Here is a 20000-nt window from a genome sequence, read left to right as displayed (position 1 = left end):
TTTTTTCTGATTGGTGACGCTGTTGGTAAACTTGCTTTGTATCAGCGAAAGGTTTTCTTCAATTCTTTCCGTCAAAACGGCAATTTCTGAAGCGCTAAAATGTTGTTTTCGAACTTTGCGTGAGATAGCTGAGGAAGCCATTTTGCAAAGCTCGCACTTGCTCACCATGGCAACATTGTACGAATAGTTTATTATGGGATGCTAACCGCGGGTTAAAAGCGCTTAACCCGAGGTTAGCTAACCTGTCTTCTAACCGCGCTTCGAACAACGCAATTTTAACAGCGAGTTAACAAACTCACGGTTAGGAAATTTAACCTCCGGTTAGGCCTAACCAGAGGTTAGTTTAACCTGTCTTTTGAACAACTGGGCCCTGGATGAGCTCTAAACTTGAGCCCGTGATATGGTTACATGTACTGGTCACATTGGCATACATGAAGGGACGGACGGACGTACGTACGCACGGACGTTCATGACGTCATGGTTATGAAACCAAATTTTCTCACATCGATGGGTTACCATATTTTCTTAACTATGGTGCTCCGCGCGCGTGCGCCTTCGGCGCGCGCGGAGCTCCGCTAAAAATCAATCCTCACGGGAATCTATGCAACTGAATGGAAATTGGCTAGGGTGACACCGATCTTTAAAAAAGGCTCAAAATCAGACATAAATAACTATCGCCCCAGTAGTCTCAAAAGTGCTTGAAAAACTTGTCTATGCCCAACTTTACCATTACCTAAATGATAATAAACTGCTGTCAAGTTGCCAGTCAGGGTTCCATTCCTTACACAGTACCCTTACAGCTTTGCTTGAGGCGACAAATAGCTGGTCTGTTAACATCGACAATGGCTTCCTGAATGGCGTCGTTTTCATTGACTTTAAAAAGGCATTCGATACTATCGACCATGAAATCACTTTACGCAAGATGTTATACTTTGGGGCCGGAAACTACCACTTCGTTTCAATCGTACCTAAGCAATCGGACCCAAAAATGTAATGTTAATGAAAGACGGTCAACTCCTCGCACTATTACTTGTGGGGTTCCGCAAGGCAGTATATTAGGTCCCTTGCTATTTTAATGTATATTAACGATCTTCCTAACTGCCTCCGGGAGGCTTCCCCGAGAATGTTCGCTGACGATACCAATATAACCAAGAGAAAATGAGGGGACAGAGAGGGAGGCTCAGGGCGTTGGCCGGGATATGTTATGTCCACGAAAGTTATTTTTAGACGAGCGGAAGTCTTTGTTCTAGCGGAACTCTGTCTTCCGATACGTACGCATGCAGTCTTGCCTCGCTCTCAGGTTCTTAGTGAAAAGAGAAAATGACGGCGCACGTGGAAGGCTGATGAATATTTATTTTCTTTCAAACATCGGACCGAGGTTGGCCTGCATGCGGACGTCTCGGAAGACTTCCGCTCGTCTAAAAATAACTTTCGTGGACATGACATATCCCAAGGACTCGACCGGGAACCTCCCTCTCTGTCCCCTCATTTTCTCTTGATGTAACCCTAACTGCAAAAACTTTAACAGAGCTTAAACTAGCATTAACTCCTGAACTCAGTAACCAACAGGTTGAGTTTAAATGTGGCTAAGACCGAGTTAATGATAATTGGATCTAGGCAGAGATTAAACACTCAATGTGACGAGGTTGACATACGAATTGATGACGAAATAATCAAGAGAGTAGATCGCACTAAATCCCTCGGTATTACCATGATCGGCTTTCTTGGTCAAATCATGTAGACGAAATATGCAGGAAAGCTTCCTCAGCTATAGGAGCCTTAAAACGAATACGGCACTTTATCTCAGCTAATACTGCGCTTCAAATTTATAACGCTTTTGCAGTCCTGTCTGGGACTGCTTACGTGGCCAGTCAAGTGATAAGCTGCAAAAATTACAAAATCGCGCAGCTAGGGTAATTACTAAATTACCCTTTGAAAAACGAGCTCCAACCTCCTTCTCGAGACTCTTAAGTGGGAGAAGCTGTCTCTTCGACGTAAAAAACAGAATAATTATGTATAAAACAATTCACGATCTTGCCCCGGAATACCTTCAACGCCTTTTCAGTCAACGAGATGCTGAATATAACTTGAGAAACTTAGAAGGTAAACTTACTCTACCCAAACCAAATACTAATTATTTGAAACGAAGTTTCTGTTATAGCGGGGCCTGTTTGTGGAACAATTTGCCCCAATACTTAAGAAATGCCGACTCTATTGGGCAGTTCAAACTCACAATCAAGCAAGTATCTGACATATCGGATTCCCACACGGCAATCATGTAAACAGTTGTAAAGCGTTTTTTCACTTTTTTTTTGCTTACTTACTTACGTTAATGAGTTATTTCTAAAAATAGTTTTCCAATTACAAGGTTTTTCGTCCGCGAGTCTCTGGCAAAACATTATTCTATGTGTCTTACTTATCGATTCTAAATGATCTTTCAAACCATTTAATTAATTGCAGACAAAGAAAATTATTCATATTGATTGTCTTTTGTTTACCATCACAGTTTTTTAAAGGAGAACGGAAGGCTAGGAGTTGCATTTTATATGGGAACTTAAAACTACTGAAATAGCTTAGATTTGTAGTAAAAAACAAAAAAAAGTGAATTTTGGTCATTTTTTTCCAAATTGAACGTCCGCCATTTCGGACATCTCTTCTTTCGGTTACTTCCATAATAGGAATGCCCGCAGCCATGTTGTGACGTCACTGCGCACAAGCATTTTTTTCATGTCAACAAAATTTGTACAGAATCTTGTGTCAGGTTGAAACTGAATTTAGCTTCGATTATGGCTGAGATCGAGCCTTATTCTTTTGAACCTATGCGACACAGTTCGGAGTCAGAGGAAGACGATGTTCACTAGAGTCAAGATGAGCGCCGTAGAGGAAATACATCGTGGTGTGCCATACAATGATAGAGAAAGTACAGCGAAGAGCATGGAGAATTGCCCTTGGCCAAAAAACCGAATAAATAATTTGCCAGCCGAGATTTATTTCGAACGTTTCATTGAGCTCGGTTAATCCCCCAACATAAGATTTAATCGCTGAGAAAGCAATAGATCTTTTTCTCTTTGATGCTCTTCATGTAGCGTGTGAACTTTGCGTGTCTTGAGATACAGAGGTTGCGACATCAACACCAGCAGCTAACTCAGGACTCAGGTGAATTGCAAACGGCCTCATCCTAAATGTGAGACACAGTCTCCCTTTTTAGAGTAAACGATAAGAAAGTGTTTATTTTTATTATTTTTCAGGTCTTTTTAATTTTGATACAAGCATGTCGCATATAGCAGAAAAAATCTCAGACAAAATAGCGCTAAATGATCTAGTGATGACTGTATATAAGCGACCACCGTTTAATTTTTGATAGCGCTATTAGCTCTTCGTGAGGAACTTTATTTATCCGACGTTCACGTGCAAGTCTTCTGCTTTTTTTTTGCTGATGAGGAAATATTGTCGGGACAGCGTCTTCCTTTAAGTCGCGTTTACGTTTTCTGCCAGGCAATAGATTGAGGTTACAGCAACTTTTGAAGTACTCCATCCCAAAGTGCTCCGAACAAATGTGGCACTGGCTAAGTTTGGGCAAATTTGCTCTTTAATACCCACTAGCCACTCCTTAAGAAGCGGTTTCTTTTTAAGGGCAGTGGATGAAAACTTACCCCTTTTTGGAATCTCTGACCGTTCTATTTGAACAGCCAGCTACGGCACATTCGACCATTTTGGAGCTGTTGTACTATGTGCGCAGTGACGTCACCCTATGCGCTCAAGCCTTCAACATCGCTTCCAAAATGGTGGACGTTCAAATTGTTTTGGTACGGAGCTTTTTGCTGTTAAAATGAGGTTAAATGGTAAGTCCACATCCTAAAACATAGCGATTTGATTACAACGTATCATGTGCTTTCGTAAGAACGACTTTTTAAAAATTGTTTTCTCGCCTTCCGTTCTCCTTTAAGTAATGCGCAAGACAATGGTTCCTCGGTCCCAGGAAGTCTGCATCTGAAAACACAAAAATGAGCTCAATGCTTTCGAACATAATTTTAACCCGTGAGGTTTTTGGATGGTGTGGCTAGACGGACACCACTTGTCTCGGTGGAAAATGCTCTAAATGGGAGAAAAACCAAGGGCTTTCTTGTAATGACATAGACTTCCTGGGCAAAGGGCGAACTTGACACTACTTGGGAAGTAGAAATGTGGGTTAAATACGTAACCAAGAGATTATGATACGCAACATAGCAGAAAGTGTGACGAGGGGCTCTTAAAACTGCTCTTAAGAGAAAAAAGAGGTCAGAGAATGTGTCGTAAGGTAAATCACCATCATTGGACCTCAAACAATCATGGTATGTTAATTATATTTTATATGATGGACACGCCTTCGGAGAAATGATTGCCGGGAAACTGCGGTTGCCAATAATAATTATCCTATTACGAACAGGACCTCCTTGAAAAGAGTTTCGTTAATTTTCTCTATTAATGTAGACCTTTTGCCGCTTTTTTCCCACTATGGACAAACTTTTTTAGACTAGTATTGGCCAACATAAGGATGCGTTTTTACCGAAATTTTAACCGAGCCAGACTATTCGCCGTTATCACGATTCATCCATTTTCTTTTGTAAACGCCAACAAAAATCACCAAAGTGAGGCTTGATGTGTTCAAATTGTTAGCGCGCGAAAGAGCCTTCAAGACTATTTTCCATTGAGAACAGTGGCTTCAGCTCAGGAATTTTGGCACAAAAATTTAGTGAAAGTTCCAACATGAAATCAATCATTTGTAGAAAAGTTCGCAAAGGGAAATCTCCCGATAAAACCCACGCTTACAAGGGGATACAAATTCTTCCACGAATTATTTAGGGACTGTGCAATAATTTTCTGGAGAGTGGGGGCTGGGAAATGGGTGCAATATGCCTCAAAACTGAGTTTTGCCCCCCTCTCATTCATTAAGGAAAAACTAATTTCGGCCCCCCTCACACAACGATAATATTAAGGCTACCGCCCCCCCCCCCCCCCTTCTTGAAAAAAGTCGCCTTCCATTGATTCCCTCATACCTAATTTACTTATTGGATTTCTTCCTCCGGTACAAACATCAGCAGTTCAAGTACTTTCTAATATGCCGGATATTGTACAGGCAATAACAAGCATTACTACAAACCTTAGTTTCATGAGTGGACATGTCCAGATGAGAATCAAACCAAGCGCCCAAGTTGCGCACTGAAGAGATGGGAGTTACCTCGGCTTGATCAACCTTAATCTTGTCAACAGACATCTCCTCATCCCCTCTCAGGGGGGCTAGTTACGTTGTATCGTATCCTCAGACAGAATGCGTAGGTGTTTTGATCACAGCTTACCCTTTTAAATCAAACAGATCGATCGTCCTTACTTATGATTCAGAGTCTACTGAAGGACTCATGACTCGGCGCTTATTAAAACCATCTCAAGAAGTAGTTTCTCGTTTTGTAATGTCCCTGCTACGCACGAACCGTAGTTAAATTACCGTAACCATACTTCAACATCTCCCTTCCCCTCGGCATCATTTCTACTATTTAGTTAAAGGTAAAGGTAAAGTCTCAGTTACGAGTCTAGGAAGGCCCATCAGGCCGGCGCTTATCTCTGGTTTCCGTAGCATGAAGCGACTAGGAGTATTTATACTCCCCCCTGGATGGGATGCTAGTCCATCGCAGGGTTACCCCCAGCATTACGCCGGTACCCATTTATAAACCTGGGTTTATAAATCATTTATAACTCTAACCCTAATCCTTAGAGGCACCGTGAGAGTAAAGTGTCTTGCCCAAGAACACAACACAATGTCCCCGGCCAGGCCCCGAACCCGGACCACTCGATCCGGAGTCGAGCGCACTAACCATGAGGCCACCGTGGCTCCCACACTATTTAGGTAAACTAGTTTATAATTACAGGCCATTTAAAAGAGCTCAAAACAGTCTTTCTTTTAAAGACGAGGCAAAATGCCGAATGTTTGTGATTATAATCTCATCAGTGTTACTTGTCATATTAAGAATATAAGAGATTACTTCAACTCCCTCTCTCTTTGAAAAGAGATCTGTGAAGTTAACCTTTCATGTTCTTTTAGTTTTTATACCTCATACTATTAGCCAGGAAACAATTGTTTTAAATATATTAAAGCGAGCTCTTACAGCACATTAACTTTGAAAATTGTTTCCAACAAGGACTGATTGAAAGCTGAGCAGCGCTGATCATGGCGACTGGTCTGGAATACACCGAGGAACAACTGAATTACTTCAGGATCTGCTTCATCACCACAAACGTAATACCTGAGGGTCTTCGGACAATCTTTAAACAACAGTGGGACAATCGCTACAAGACGACACTGGGAGAATGGAAAGACAACCCCCAGAATGGACTGAACTTCAAAAACCAGGAGTTGCCACGAACCCAAGCAAGAAATGCAAAGCTTTTAGCAACCATAGTTATTGGAAACAGAGCAGAATGGGACTGCACTATGCTCTTTTACGCTATCCTTTACTCCGATTGTATCGGGAGCACTCTAAACGCCACGATTGAATCAAACGTGGATGCTCTAAGAATTTTTCGTAATCAAGACTTTGCTCATTTGCCACAGGGCCAGCTCACAAAGCTAGAGTTCCAAAATGCCATAGGAAAAGTCTCGGCGGCATTTCTGGCACTTGGCCTGTCCGATGTGAAAATTAAGGACATTAGAAACCAAACGAGTTTTCCAACAAACGAGTTGACCAAAGTACTCCAACAAGTTAAAGATCTGGAAGACGAACTAAAAGAAACAGAACAGAATCGAAAAGTCCTTCAAGAGCAGTTGCAGAATGAGGCTCTTCCATTTTGCGTTATCCCTCCCAAGCCATCGCACGAAATTGCTGGACGAGATTGTGAGGTGGAAGAAATAGCTCAAGAGGTAAAGCGACTAAAGGAAGCCAACGAAAACCATTTGAGTTACCTGTACATCTCAGGAAACTCGGGAAGCGGCAAATCTCAGTTGAGCGCTCTGGTTGCGGAGAAATGGTTTGAGGAAGAAACAAAGGTCGCAAGTGTGAAGGCTTTTGTAATGAATCTAAATGCGCAAAACCTCGATTCAGTCTTCGAGTCTTATGTTTCTTTTGCTCGAAATCTTAAATGTCCGGAAGATGCAATGTTGCAGAATCTTAAAAATAAAGATATGGAAACAAAGGAGAAGATCACAAACATAAAGTCCTTAGTTAGTACCAAAGTGGAGCTTTACTCTTCCTGGCTGTTGATAGTAGACAACGTCGTGAGTTTACATGAAATAAGTTGTCATTTGCCAGAAAGGGGAAGTACGAAATGGCGTAACGGTCAAGTGTTAATAACATCCCAAGACACCGCTGCTATACCTTCAGAAACGTCTTTCATTCATCACATATCTGTGAGCAAGGGCATGAGGTTATATGACGCGATTTCTTTATTAACCTCCATCTCTGGCATCGATAACGATGACACCGCAAACGAAGTTGTCCAGGCATTAGATTATCAACCCCTTGCCTTAGCAAGCGCCGCCACGTTTGTCCAACAAGTACGAGAAACCAAATCATCCTCTAACTTTGGCTGGAAAGATTATATACAGAAGCTTTCCAAAGGTCAGCGCGCTAACACTGAGGCCTTCCTTGCCAAATCAAATCCAAGCTATCCAAACTCCATGACCGCCGCGATTTCATTGGCCGTTGACCGTGTGATGTCATCTGATAAGGTTTTAAATCACGCATTCCATTTCATTTCTCTCTGCGCTCAGCAACCATTAAACCTGGAACTTTTGATCAACTACGTTCTGAATTTCCAGAACAAAAACGATAGTAGCGCAGCAGACGAACCTAATGATGCAGATATTGTTGGTTTGAGGATTCGAAAAAGCTCACTGTTTTTACTTGAAGAAGACGGCAGTGACGCCTTCGTTCGTGTTCATCGGATTGTGAGAGATGTTATCCAAAGAAAAATTGCTGAGGAATATTTGGAAACTGAGAACTTTAAAGTTCTTGATGGGGCTATTACGTCTTTTTACCAATTTGCAGTTGATAAAAGCCTCCTTAGTTTAGATTCCGTCACTAAAAGCTTGCACTTAATACCGCATTTAAGATGCCTAATGACGGAAATTGTAAATTCTATGGATGCAGGAGACATATCTAAGCTTGGGAAAAGTAATAATTTAAGTGTGAAATATTATCCACATTATTTTATCACATTGGGAAATATCTGTCTTTTTCATTGTGATTATAGTACAGCCAAAACATTTGGCATTCAGGCACTTAATTTGAGTAACCATAACGATGTTTTTGAAGGAGAGGTCGAAAAAGCCAATGACCAGCCTGGTTCTCAATGTGTCGATGTCGCAACATGTTTTGACTATTTGGGTGCTGTACTAAGAAAACAGGGTGACGTTTCTGAAGAAAAAGTTTATTGTGAGCGTGCTCTTGCTATTCGCGAAGAAAAGCTTGGTTCTCAGCATATCGATGTCGCAACAACTTTTAACAATTTGGGTAATGTACTTTGTGCCCAACGTGACCTGGAACAAGCAAAAGATTATTATGAGCGTGCTCTTGCTATTACCGAAGAAAAGCTTGGTTCTCAGCATATCGATGTCGCAAACATTTTTAGCAATTTGGGTTGTGTACTTATGGATCAAGGTGACCTGGAAAGAGCAAAAGATTATCATGAACGTGCTCTTGCTATTCACGAAGAAAAGTTTGGTTCTCTGCATATCGATGTCGCAACAACTTTTAACAATTTGGGTAATGTACTTTGTGCCCAAGGCGACCTGGAACAAGCAAGAGAGTATCATGAGCGTGCCCTTGCTATTACCGAAGAAAAGCTTGGTTCTCAGCATATCGATGTTGCAACCACTTTTAACAATTTGGGTTGTGTACTTCGTGCCCAAGGTGACCTGGAACAAGCAAGAGAGTATCATGAGCGTGCTCTTGCTATTACCGAAGAAAAGCTTGGTTCTTGGCATATCGCTGTCGCAACAACTGTAAACAATTTGGGTAATGTACTTTCTGATCAAGGTGACCTGGAACAAGCAAAAGATTATTATGAGCGTGCTCTTGCTATTACCGAAGAAAAGCTTGGTTCTCAGCATATCGATGTCGCAACAACTTTTAACAATTTGGGTTGTGTACTTCGTGCCCAAGGTGACCTGGAACAAGCAAGAGAGTATCATGAGCGTGCTCTTGCTATTCGTGAAGAAAAGTTTGGTTCTCAGCATTGTTGCAATGTTTTATGACTGGATGTAATACTGTACGCTACAACCAAGGTGACCTAAGACATGAAAAAGTGTACGATTAAGAATGGAAGCGCAGCCAGGATGAGACCCAGTGTGGTTTATAAAATACCCTGTGTCGATTGTGATTGGTGTTATATAGGTGAAACTTGCCGTTGCTTTGAAACCCGCAAGAAAGAACACGTTAGGAGTGTAAAAACATGTGCTAATGGGTCAAACATTGCGAAACATGCGTGGTCTTTCGGTCATCGCATTGATTTTAATCATTCTCGAGTTATCGACAAAGGCTCTTTTCGTATTAGAAAAACTCTAGAGGGCTTGCACACCTCTGCTACCAAGCATGCTGACAATAACTCTAAGCCGATTCCTAATCAGTATAGCATTCTTTAGCCACCTTTTTTCATACTTTTACTCTGTTCTTTGTGTTACTTTTATCTCGCCTTTTCTGTATATATTTTACTAATTTACATTCAATGTTTTATCCGTGGAAAGCTGTAGATCGAAAGCCGAAAGCTTATATTCCTTTTCAAAATTTGTAGCGAGAGATCGTTTTTTATTGTATTTTAATAAGAAAAAGAGTATTTTGATTTCGTCTTCACCCTCTTTCTGAGCGGCGCCGTGTCTCCTGGTGAACTATCTAAAGTTGCACCTTTTGTAAGGCTTCTCTTATTTGCGTCAAGGAATTGATAATACTTAGAAATTGCAAATTCCTAGGACCAAACCATGCCTATTCGCAAGGAAAATGTGTAGTACATCACAAAGGCAGTTAATCCTAAATTACTAGCTATATAGAGAGCTGGAGGAGGGACGGCTGTACATAATGAATTTTTTTTTTCATTCGAACTAAGTGACATATGCAATTCGATCGTTAGTTTGATAATAAAGGGTACTTAAATTAAGAAAACTTAATCGAGCGATTGAAAATTCTGGACAGATTGCATGGACGAAAAATTGTATGGCAAATGAAATGAAAGCGTGATATTTCATAGAGTAATAAATACGCTCCAAATTACAAGATGGTCACTTTTTAATTAGAAACAGAATCAATACTAATTGGAGCGACAGTAACTGTATTGGGGTTTGCAGAAGCATATCATTTAAACGTGATTTTTTAGTCTTTGTTGCTGTCTTCCTAAAGATCTGCTATGAACTCCACAAAAAGGTGGATTTGTAATGTCTTTTATAGTGAAGGAATGAGAAAATGACTGTTTAATTGATGAGGTTGCATGCCGTATTTTGTTGTAGCAGTGAAACATTACAGCTGTAACAGTTCTATCGTTACACATTCTGAAAGCCATCAAAAGGATAATTGCATAATGATTATCATATTGTAATTTTTAAGTTGAATTTATGATTCAACGCCGTTTGTTTCTATTGGTCACTACCATTGATAAGTTTTCTTAGAGCTGACTAAAAGAATAGGCGGCTCTAGTAAGAAGACCTGAATTCTACTAATACTTTTTATAACTTTTCCGTCCTAAAGAAATGCAACGGAAAAATTAAACTCTCGTTTATCATGAGTGGGTAGCCATCTTAGACTTACTGCAATTTTCATAATTCTGAGGAATCTTACCTTCAAGCGCCTATTCTCGTACACGGAAGATCTGGGTACGAGATTATCTAGCGCCAAGCGCCAAACTGCGTTTTGGCTTCCATCAATCAAATTTCCGAACATTACCGGGAAGATCGACTCCTCCTCCGGAAAGTAAATTAGAGTTTTTGTTTAGTTCACAGTTCGAACACCATTATAATACCTTTTTAGAAATTCTTGAGTAAAAAGATTCGTACAGATTCCATCGCTTTCCATCGACGTCGAGTTCGACTGTACGAATGTACCGTGAGAAAGAAAGAAGCTGATTGGAGGGTTATATCACGTATCAATTGATTTCGTCATCTGTGGTTGGCGTCGGAATTTTGATTGATGGAAGCAACAACGCAGTTTGGCCGTCGGCGCTTGAAGATGAATTCCGCAGAAATATGAAATTAGCAGTAAGACCTCGTTCATACAACGAAATCATTACCCAATACAAAAGAAGAACAAGCATATTGGAGGCGTAGGCGCTTTACCTGGTAGTCAGGCAGAGGTGAAGGTAAAGTCACTTTATTTAACGTCGGTAGTTCAAGTCCTTCAGTTACGAAACTGGAATCTAAGAAAGCCGACGGTGCACCCTCTACCCCTCCCTCCCACCCCCCCCCCCCCCCTTCCTCTGTCAGTGCTCAGAGCTACGCCTGCTCTAAGGATTCAAAAGAGGATTCAAAACAACACTGCAATCTTATTTAGAGAATCTAAGACATTTGGTGTGAAAATTGTCCAGTGGGTCACAATATGCTGGGGGAAACAGGTAAAATATTGTGCAAAGGAGCTGGAACCGGGGGTCAGTTCACAAACCAGTCTCCGTGTATCGATAGCAGGGAGTTTAAGAAACCACGACGGCTACGGCCTCGAAAACGTCACTTGTGGCCATTTTGCAGAAGAAAACCGCTTAGGTGATCATCGCGTAATAATCACTTAAAGTGCAACCAATCAGCGCAGAGAATTTTCAACAATCACCAATATAATTATACTAATATTACATATTGCTGGCACTAATACGGAACTACATCCATTTACAGGGCTTAAAATTCACCATCTCCTTTGAACCATATACCAATCATGATTGCACAGTAAACTCCAAATATAGCACTGTACACTCTAGGTCTTACTACATCTCACGTGCCTGGGTAGTATTTTAACTGCATTTGATAAATCACTTGATTATATTTTGTCGCAGTGGGTACAAAATTGTGACGGAGCATACGCAATGACGACGTCGAAATGAATGAGAGCCCCGCAAGACAAGACAAGAGGCTGACCGAAGTCGAAAGTGACCCGAAAAACAACTAAACAGGCTGAATAAATTAAAGTAAGTGCCCTAATACTCTAGGACACCCAGCGCCATTTTGCTTTTGCTGCCTTTTTCCAGTGCCGTTTAGACGTTTGCCCCCACTGTTTTCCCGTGGATCTCCAAGGGAGGATAACGCTTTACGAGTGTAGCCTGCATTTTGGTACATATCTTTGCCGTCCACTTCAAAACCACGACACGACGTGACCAAATCAGAAAGTGAGCGCATAACGATCGATCGCCCATTTTCTCTCTGATTGAGAAGTTCAAAACCCTGCGTACTAGGTTAATTTTTGGATAGCTGCCACATCCATACTGAACGATTTGGAATAATTTCTAAGTAAATCAAACGATGTGAATTTCTATTTTGAAATGACGTTCCTGGAAAAGTCGTCGTCGTTTTGCGCATACTCCCGAACGGATCAAAGCCGAACGACGTCAAAATGTGATACGTACAAATTTAAAGCCTGCAGGCACATTTTGACGTCTTCTTAATTCTTTTGCTGAAGAAACCCTCGTCACAATGGAATCTATTTGTTTTTATACAATAAAGGCGAGGCTTTACCTCCTTAGCAATCACAACGCTTTTTGAAAGAAGAGAGGCAATTGCGGCCAAACTCTTTCATGACGCTGCTACTAGACACAGCCTTCACAAACTGCTTCCAGTTGGAAATGCTAGCAAGTATTCACCGAGGAACTCAAGGAACTTTGTAAACCCTTTGTGGAAAAACCCCTCTGTAAGGATTTTAAGCCATGTTTGTAGCAAGTGATATTTTTTTTAATTCTAATTATCACTATACAACTTTTAACTTTTGGAAACTTTTCCTTTTTATATAAGCATAAATGTAAACAAATTTAGCTTATGCTCCAAGTATTCAGTCAAAGAAATATCTGTTTCTTTATCTATCTATCTATGTATCATCTATCTATCCAACAGATTATAGGTTATGACCAAAGCGCTTGGAATTCAAGACATCAAAGGATGGCAGCGTTAAAAACGAGTATGACGTTCGACAATGATTGTCCACACTGCGCATAAGTTCTGTACAGTCACGTGTGCTCAACGCGGTTTCTCGGATTCCACTAAATGTTGTTGCGACGAGTTTTCATCGAAAGTCGACATGCATGAAGCAAATTTGTCAAAGGTGTTTAATTAATGTTTGCTTTGAGTAGCTTCTTTTGAGATTGATTCTGCAAGAGTATGATCAGATTTTCTTGCTGTCAGTAAAGCCGCAAGAGCAGCTTAATGCCAAGATTTTTCCCGAGACGGGCCAAATGTGTATAATATTGTTTTCGGCAAACTGGAGTTCGAAGTTCAGCTTATATGACTATCGCTGAACTTGAATTCAAGTACGAAAACGATTTACCAACAGTCATTGTCGAAGTCACCCTCGTTGTCAATGTTAACTAAATAGTTACTCAATGAGAGCAACGGAAAGATAATATACTGAGATTTAGCCAAGCCTAAAAGGGGAGCTTCCGGGTTATTTATACTCTCAAAGAACGTATCGAGCCACAAAAATAAAAACCATACTTCGGGTAACTTAAGGTGCGAAAATCCGAAAACGGATTCTTGAATCCAAAAACTGATTTTTTTTTTTTTTTTTTTGGGAGAAATCCAAAAACAGATCATGAATCCAAAGTATCCACACTCGAGGAGGATACTTCGGATCAAATCTAAATCTGGATTTTTGAGATTCACCACTTCAGCGTTTTTTTGGGAAAGGATTGGAAGGAAGTATTTTCCATGCAAAGATGATACACAACAGCTACATGACAGTTTAGCCCAAATGTTTTTCTCATTTTTACCGCCCGATCGAAGACACGAATAGGTCGAAAATAGTTAGGTTTCCTGCACATTTCACACCAGAATGTATTCTAAAAGTTTCTTGTCAGCAATAATATTGTTTCTCCCGTTCTATAGCTAAAATAAAAGGAGTTAACTGCAAAAATACCCTCTGTAATGGATTTGTACCATAAAACGCATGTTACTTTGTTGTCATTTTCTTTTTCTCTTTTTTATTGAAGATTTTCTCCAAAACAAACCAGTTAATAACTGCTAATTTTTTTTGTTTTGTTTTTTAAATTGCACGTAACCGCTGGGTTTGCTTATTTGCGTTGCGTTGTCATGGAAAATAATCGTTTTTCGGATTTTGCGTTTCTTTTGACGCTGAAGAATCCATAGAAGCGAGATCACAAATCCGTTTTGGGATTTTCCCAAAAAAACGCACCCTTAATCACGTAAACCAAAACTGTCTCTTATTAAATTGCGTTTTACCTCTTGGTCATTGCCAATTGGTCTCGCCAATGTAGCTGGCATTACAGCCAGCACACGAGACCACTCGCCACCTACGTACGCGTGCTCGTGAGCATCTCTTGTCGGACAAGTCTTCGCATGTTTACAGACACCTGCAGTCATCTAGGGACTGTCATGACTCTTGTAACACAGAATGTTTCACGATCTTAGATTCTGCCGCCTCAAAATTCCAAATTAAGATCAAAGAGGCATTGCACATTAAGTGGGAAAATCCCATCCTTAATCAGCAGTTGAGGCATTTAGATTTGTCTCTTTCTTTTTAATTACGTTGTTCTTTTGTCTTTTATTTTATTGCTATGTGCGCTATTTTTGTTTTCTGCGCATTTCACACTTCATATTTAAATTGTACGCAAGTTCTGACATGTAATTTTGCAACATAAATTCAAATGTACAACCGTTGAAAAGCTCATTTGCAACTGAAGATGACATGAGTATGTCGAAACATGTTTTGTAAATTGAAAACGATCGTTTCTTTTTTGAGAGTTATTGTTACTCTGCTATCTTTACGTCCGTTAAGAAACATAGAGCACTTAAGCCTTTGGCGCAATCTCCAGCAAGGATCTCACTCTATGGAAACTTCAAGACTTGAGAGCTCTGTTAAGTTGTTGTTTTGCTGCTGTTACCTCCGCTTTTGAATTTCTCTTTGACTTTGCCTTTGCCTGTTTATTCAAGCCCTCTCTCGTTCTGCTTGGCGACGTTCTTCGCTACAATTTTGCCCCCTATGTCTGTGTCTTTCCCGCTCCGCTTCGCGAAGTTCTTCACTACAACTCTATCCCTGACTCGCTTCCTTTGGCGATTGTCTTCGCCAGCTCTTTGCCTGTTTATTCTTGCTCTCTGCAGCTCTCTTTCCCTTCGTTCTTCATATAAACCCTGTCTTCTGCCTGTTGCATTTATTATGCTGTTACCTGTTCGCATGATAGCTATCGTCTTCCGTTTTTCTCAAGTTAATTTTAAACCATTAAAACCAACACAAAAATCGTTTAGCAAAACTGGCTTTGATTTTACCATAACATGGTTTCCCGCATGAAAAAACGCGGGTTGCCTAATGCAATGCCGCTACTCGATTCCCGCCAAGGAAAAATGGCCCAAACAACCCCGTCCCCAGACGCTGTCTTGCCTACCCACCTCCACCCCGACAGTCTGTGCGGGCGGACGGACGGATGCTAACGTCATGGCCAAAATTTCTCGCATCGATAGATTTCCCAAAAAATTTTACACAAAGTGCTCCGCTGGCGCGCCCCGCGCGCTTGAGTTCCGCAACTGAGGCAAAGCTCGATGACCTATTGACCCGTGGCCCTTGAGGGAGAAGGGTCTAATTGTTTTAGTATCACCCAACTGGTCGGACAGAAAATGCAATAATAAAGTTAGCAAATGCAAGTTGAAGAAATATTGATTTCGGAATAAAACGAAAGAAAGCGTCACGCCTTTCGCTACTGGAGGACTATTACTAATAGTCCTCTTGTATTGTAGCCAATTAAAATGCACGATTTGTTTTAGCCCACAAGTTGGGAGATACTAAAAAGTAATATTACTCCCTCTTGGTAATTTTCAGAGTAATTTCTTTTGCTACCAAAACAACGGCTTCTTATCTCGGGTGGAATCTTGGTATCATCCGCAACCTGGAGACTGTATTTCTTTAATATGCGAGTCAATAATAGCTTCATTTCCAACTGTGCAAATCTCATTCCGATGCAATCACGGGGACCGTCTCCGAATGACATGTAGGCATACGGGTCATGTGACTGCCTAGCCTCAGAAGTAAAGCTCTCTGGATCAAACTTGTCAGGGTTGGGCCAGATTTTGGGGTCCATGTGGATGCTGTAGACTGGTATTGTTATTGCAAGACCCTTCGGGATTTGTAGCCCCATTAATATACAGTCCTCGGTGCACTGCTGCACAGTTATGATACCTATAAAAGGCAACTCATTCAGGTGGGAATTTCGGTCAGCATCATAAATAAAACGTAAGGTCCATTTGCTCTGTGAGAGTTTACGGCATTTATTATTTTGTTGAGACATACCTTAAGAACGCTCACAATTTTTTTTCCCGACCTTACATTTTTCGCCTAGAAAATACTTGTAACCTGTTAAAGGTGTTCAGCGGGAAAAACGAGGAGGATTTGAGGTTCCCTCTCCCCAATCTCCCCGCTCGCTTCCAACGTATTTCATTCTCGCAACAATTTTCGCTGGTCCCCACAACCTGAAAGCCTGAAACAGGCCAGGTTCAATGTTTCCACTTAGTCAACACCACTCAAGATATCGGGCTGAGCGCTAGGATTTGGTGTCTCTGATGACGTCACTTCCATAGGGAAGGCAGAGAGAGCTTTCATTCCTTTAAGGAAGATTCCTACTACTGTTATCGCGCATACCTTCTGCACATCTCGAGATACTCGGATTTCCTATCGGCGGTGCTTGTTAATTCAGGAATATTTTTGCGCGGATCAAATCTATGCGGAGCAAGCAGAACTTAGCAAGTGCTCTTGGTATCCAGAGAGAAAAATAGAGATAGTTAAGCTTCAATTTGGAAAAGAACGCCATACGTTGCTTTGTATTTTCAAGCTTTTTACAAATGTTGTTGATTAATTATCTTCGAAAAATTCGTGGTTGCCCCCAATTAACTTTTTGGATTTTAATTACACTTGTTAAGATCTGCTTTTCCCGCATATTCCGTAAAACGAGCAAAAATACCTTTGAATTAGTAGGCACCGTCCTTAAGTTCAAATCTATCGGATGATCATTTCGTGTTTATGTGTCCAAGGTTGTTTACTATTGACAAATCAGCGATGCGTATGAATGGGTCAAAAATCATTAAGCTTCCGCGACTCGTCATGTAATGATTGTTAATGCTACCGCATTAGTTTACGCAAAACAAATGATCAGGAGTCAGGTGTTCTCTTGCATGCTATTAGTTTACTCTTCCGTACGACTTGGGATGATCACGAGCAAGGTCGAACCTCGGTGTTCAGAAGTCAATTTACCTCGGGGTTTTTTTTTTTTTGGTTGTTTTAGACTTACGGTAATTTTTTTCAGTTGAAACAATACATTTTCAAGTCCTAATTTTTACGGAAGGCTCAACTCATCGAAGGACATTGTGACCCAAAGTTGTGCTGTAGGAAAGGATAAATCAGTTGCACGTTGCCGAGTATCGTGGTTTTACGGAGCACTTCTTTATCGACGGCTACACTGACTAGACCTACAGTTCATTCGGTCAACGTCAAAGGCATGGCCCAATAGAGCAACCCAGGTATTCTTCTTTCAGGGAAAATCGTTCAAAATGTGATAAGAAAATTGCCAAGAAGGTTTTTACCAGCGCTTCAAAAGCTACAAAAAGAACAAAATTCGTGAGGACTTTATTTGCACTTTAAATTTAAGAACGCTCCGGACGATCTCCGGCGCTTTTCGATACAGATTTCAAACAGCGTTAGAACACAAAACCGAACTTACGGGAGATACTTTTGCAACTTACACATAGAAGTGGAATGATGAAAATTGAGTAAGTAACGATGATGTCGCTTGTGAGGAGGATCCAACTCAGGATACAAGACGTTTGGACTCAGATGAATAAATAGAGAAAATGAAAAATGGAACACCACATGTCTGACTTTGAATTCATTGTCATTGAGAAAATTGTTAATGATACCGTTAATAATATGGATAAGGTTTGAAGTCTATAAGTCCACAGGTCTTCCTTTCCCAAAAGATCACTATCATTAGTCAGTTTGTCTATCAACTGAATAGTCATATCATCCAGCCCGCAATGTCCCTGTGAGAAGAAATGCCTGTAGATTAAGTCACCTACGTCTCTGTCTTACGCTGCAAGGCACGAGTGCCCTCTCGTCATAATCTTGTGGTTATTCAACCTAAGCCTAAATTTGGTTGTTGTTGACCCTACATATTGTTTACCGCAACGTTTACATGAAATGAGATACTCGACATAACTGCTGTTACAATTTACGTTTTACCAGTAACATTACCTGAAAATTTGTTTAAAAAATTTCAGAAAACTGTCGTCCCTGCATATATGGCATACCAAAGACCCACAACTACGGCTCCCTCAGCTTTAATCATCTGTTTTTGAACTTTAGCCCGGACCCTATAGTCCTTCAGGCTCTTTAATCGCCTTTCCACATTTTTCAGAAAACTGGAGCATGCTCCAGGGGACTCGGGTTCGATTCCCACTCACGGCTTGATATGTTTTTCATTCAAAATGGATCCGTTAGTAGTTCGCTGTCGCTATTTCCGCACTCAAATCACTTAACATTTGTAGCAAAGCGTTGTGTATCTTGGTCGGATAATAAACAAAGTTAACAAGATGAGTTGCTGTGTGCTTGCTCACTAGTTTCGTTAAAAAAAATAATAATAATTAAAATAATAATAATAATAATAATAATATATTAGCAAAAAGTTAGGGGAGGGGGGAGGGGGGAGGGGGGTGGTCAAAGTGGAAACTGAGAATTGAGAACTGCGTTTTCGCAACTGCGAACTCGCAGTTGTCGAATGTCAGTTATGGCTTTTGAATTACCAATTATGGAAATGGCTTTTTCGCTTAGTGAGTTTGAATTTAAAGTGCCCATAACCCCAAAATATCTTTTTCGCTAAAATGAATCTTTGCACTTGTTCGAGACGCATGGCGGCCATTTTTTCCTTTTTCTAACAAATCCTGCCATTTTATAGGCTTCGAAAGTTGCGAAAATCCAAGCATCTTTTGTTCACGACCGAGTCAGAAGGGGAGTCGGTCTATTCCTGTTTTTACGTCACAATCTACTTTGCATGCGTTTTTACAAAGAGTTAATGCAATGTAAATTAGTTTATGACGTAAAAACAGGAATAGACCCACTCCCCTTCTAACTCGGTCGTGAACAAAAGATGCTTGGATTTTTGCAACTTTGGAAGCCTCTAAAATGGCAGGATTTGTTAGAAAAGGGAAAAAATAGCCGCGATGCGTTTCGAACAGGTGCAAAGATTCATTTTAGCGAAAAATTTATTTTGGGGTTATGGGCACTTTAAAGTTTTCACTTTGGCAATTGTTACTTTTGGAAATCGATTTTTGAATTTGAGTTCTCACTTCTAATGGCCACTTTCGGCCACCGTAATACATAGGACGGATTAAAAATGCGTCATCTAGACCGAGCGGACTGAGCAGAGTGAGGTCGAGAAAAGTGAACTCATTTTAATCCCTCCTGCACTATGTTTTGAGATAGTTACGATTAATTGGTAATAGGACTTCGTATCGTACTATTAAGGGAGTAATCGTGCTCGAAATTTCAAATAGGCCTCGCACTTCGCGCTCGGCCTATTTTGAATACTCTCTGAATTGTACCCCACTCAGTCATATAACCATTACTAATCAAAATAGGCAGGTGTGGTTTGATAAATCAGTTCGATCAAATTGATAAAAACTAAAAATTGACAATAATCATTCAACGGGACGTTTTAACGTTATCATTAAACCACAGTCAATGATTGACAGGTAAATATTGACCTGTTGCTAAAGGAAGTCCTAAAAGGGACTTTTATTTTGACAGCAATTACTACTATAGGGCAAACAATACCTTAAGTCAAATCAACCTCTGGCAACC

At 40.6% G+C, this 20000-nt stretch overlaps 2 protein-coding genes and 1 long non-coding RNA gene across 3 annotated transcripts in view; 2 read left to right on the top strand and 1 right to left on the bottom strand.

The window, feature by feature from the left end:
- LOC137978935 (uncharacterized) overlaps positions 1–163 on the bottom strand; it is a 2067-nt gene extending 1904 nt beyond the window's left edge. The window contains exon 1 of the mRNA XM_068826057.1: positions 1–163. This exon is cut by the window's left edge and continues 237 nt beyond it. The gene's annotated coding sequence lies outside the window, so the exon portion shown is untranslated.
- Positions 1–9226, top strand: part of LOC137971004 (uncharacterized) — a 17940-nt gene extending 8714 nt beyond the window's left edge. The window contains exons 2-3 of the mRNA XM_068817699.1: positions 6174–8987; positions 9135–9226. Of these exons, the coding sequence (XP_068673800.1) occupies positions 6203–8987; positions 9135–9226 (2877 nt within the window). The 5' untranslated portion in view covers positions 6174–6202. The remainder of the gene's footprint in view (positions 1–6173; positions 8988–9134) is intronic.
- A 10080-nt stretch (positions 9227–19306) lies between these two features.
- Positions 19307–20000, top strand: part of LOC137978930 (uncharacterized) — a 2169-nt gene continuing 1475 nt past the window's right edge. Inside the window, exon 1 of the long non-coding RNA XR_011118239.1 lies at positions 19307–20000. This exon is cut by the window's right edge and continues 47 nt beyond it. This is a non-coding gene — a long non-coding RNA (uncharacterized lncRNA).

The sequence above is a fragment of the Montipora foliosa genome, chromosome 1 (assembly GCF_036669935.1).
Source record: "Montipora foliosa isolate CH-2021 chromosome 1, ASM3666993v2, whole genome shotgun sequence".
Classification (NCBI taxonomy): domain Eukaryota; kingdom Metazoa; phylum Cnidaria; class Anthozoa; order Scleractinia; family Acroporidae; genus Montipora; species Montipora foliosa.
The sequence above is the reverse complement of the archived record's forward strand: the minus strand, read 5'-3'. Positions and strand labels throughout refer to the sequence as shown.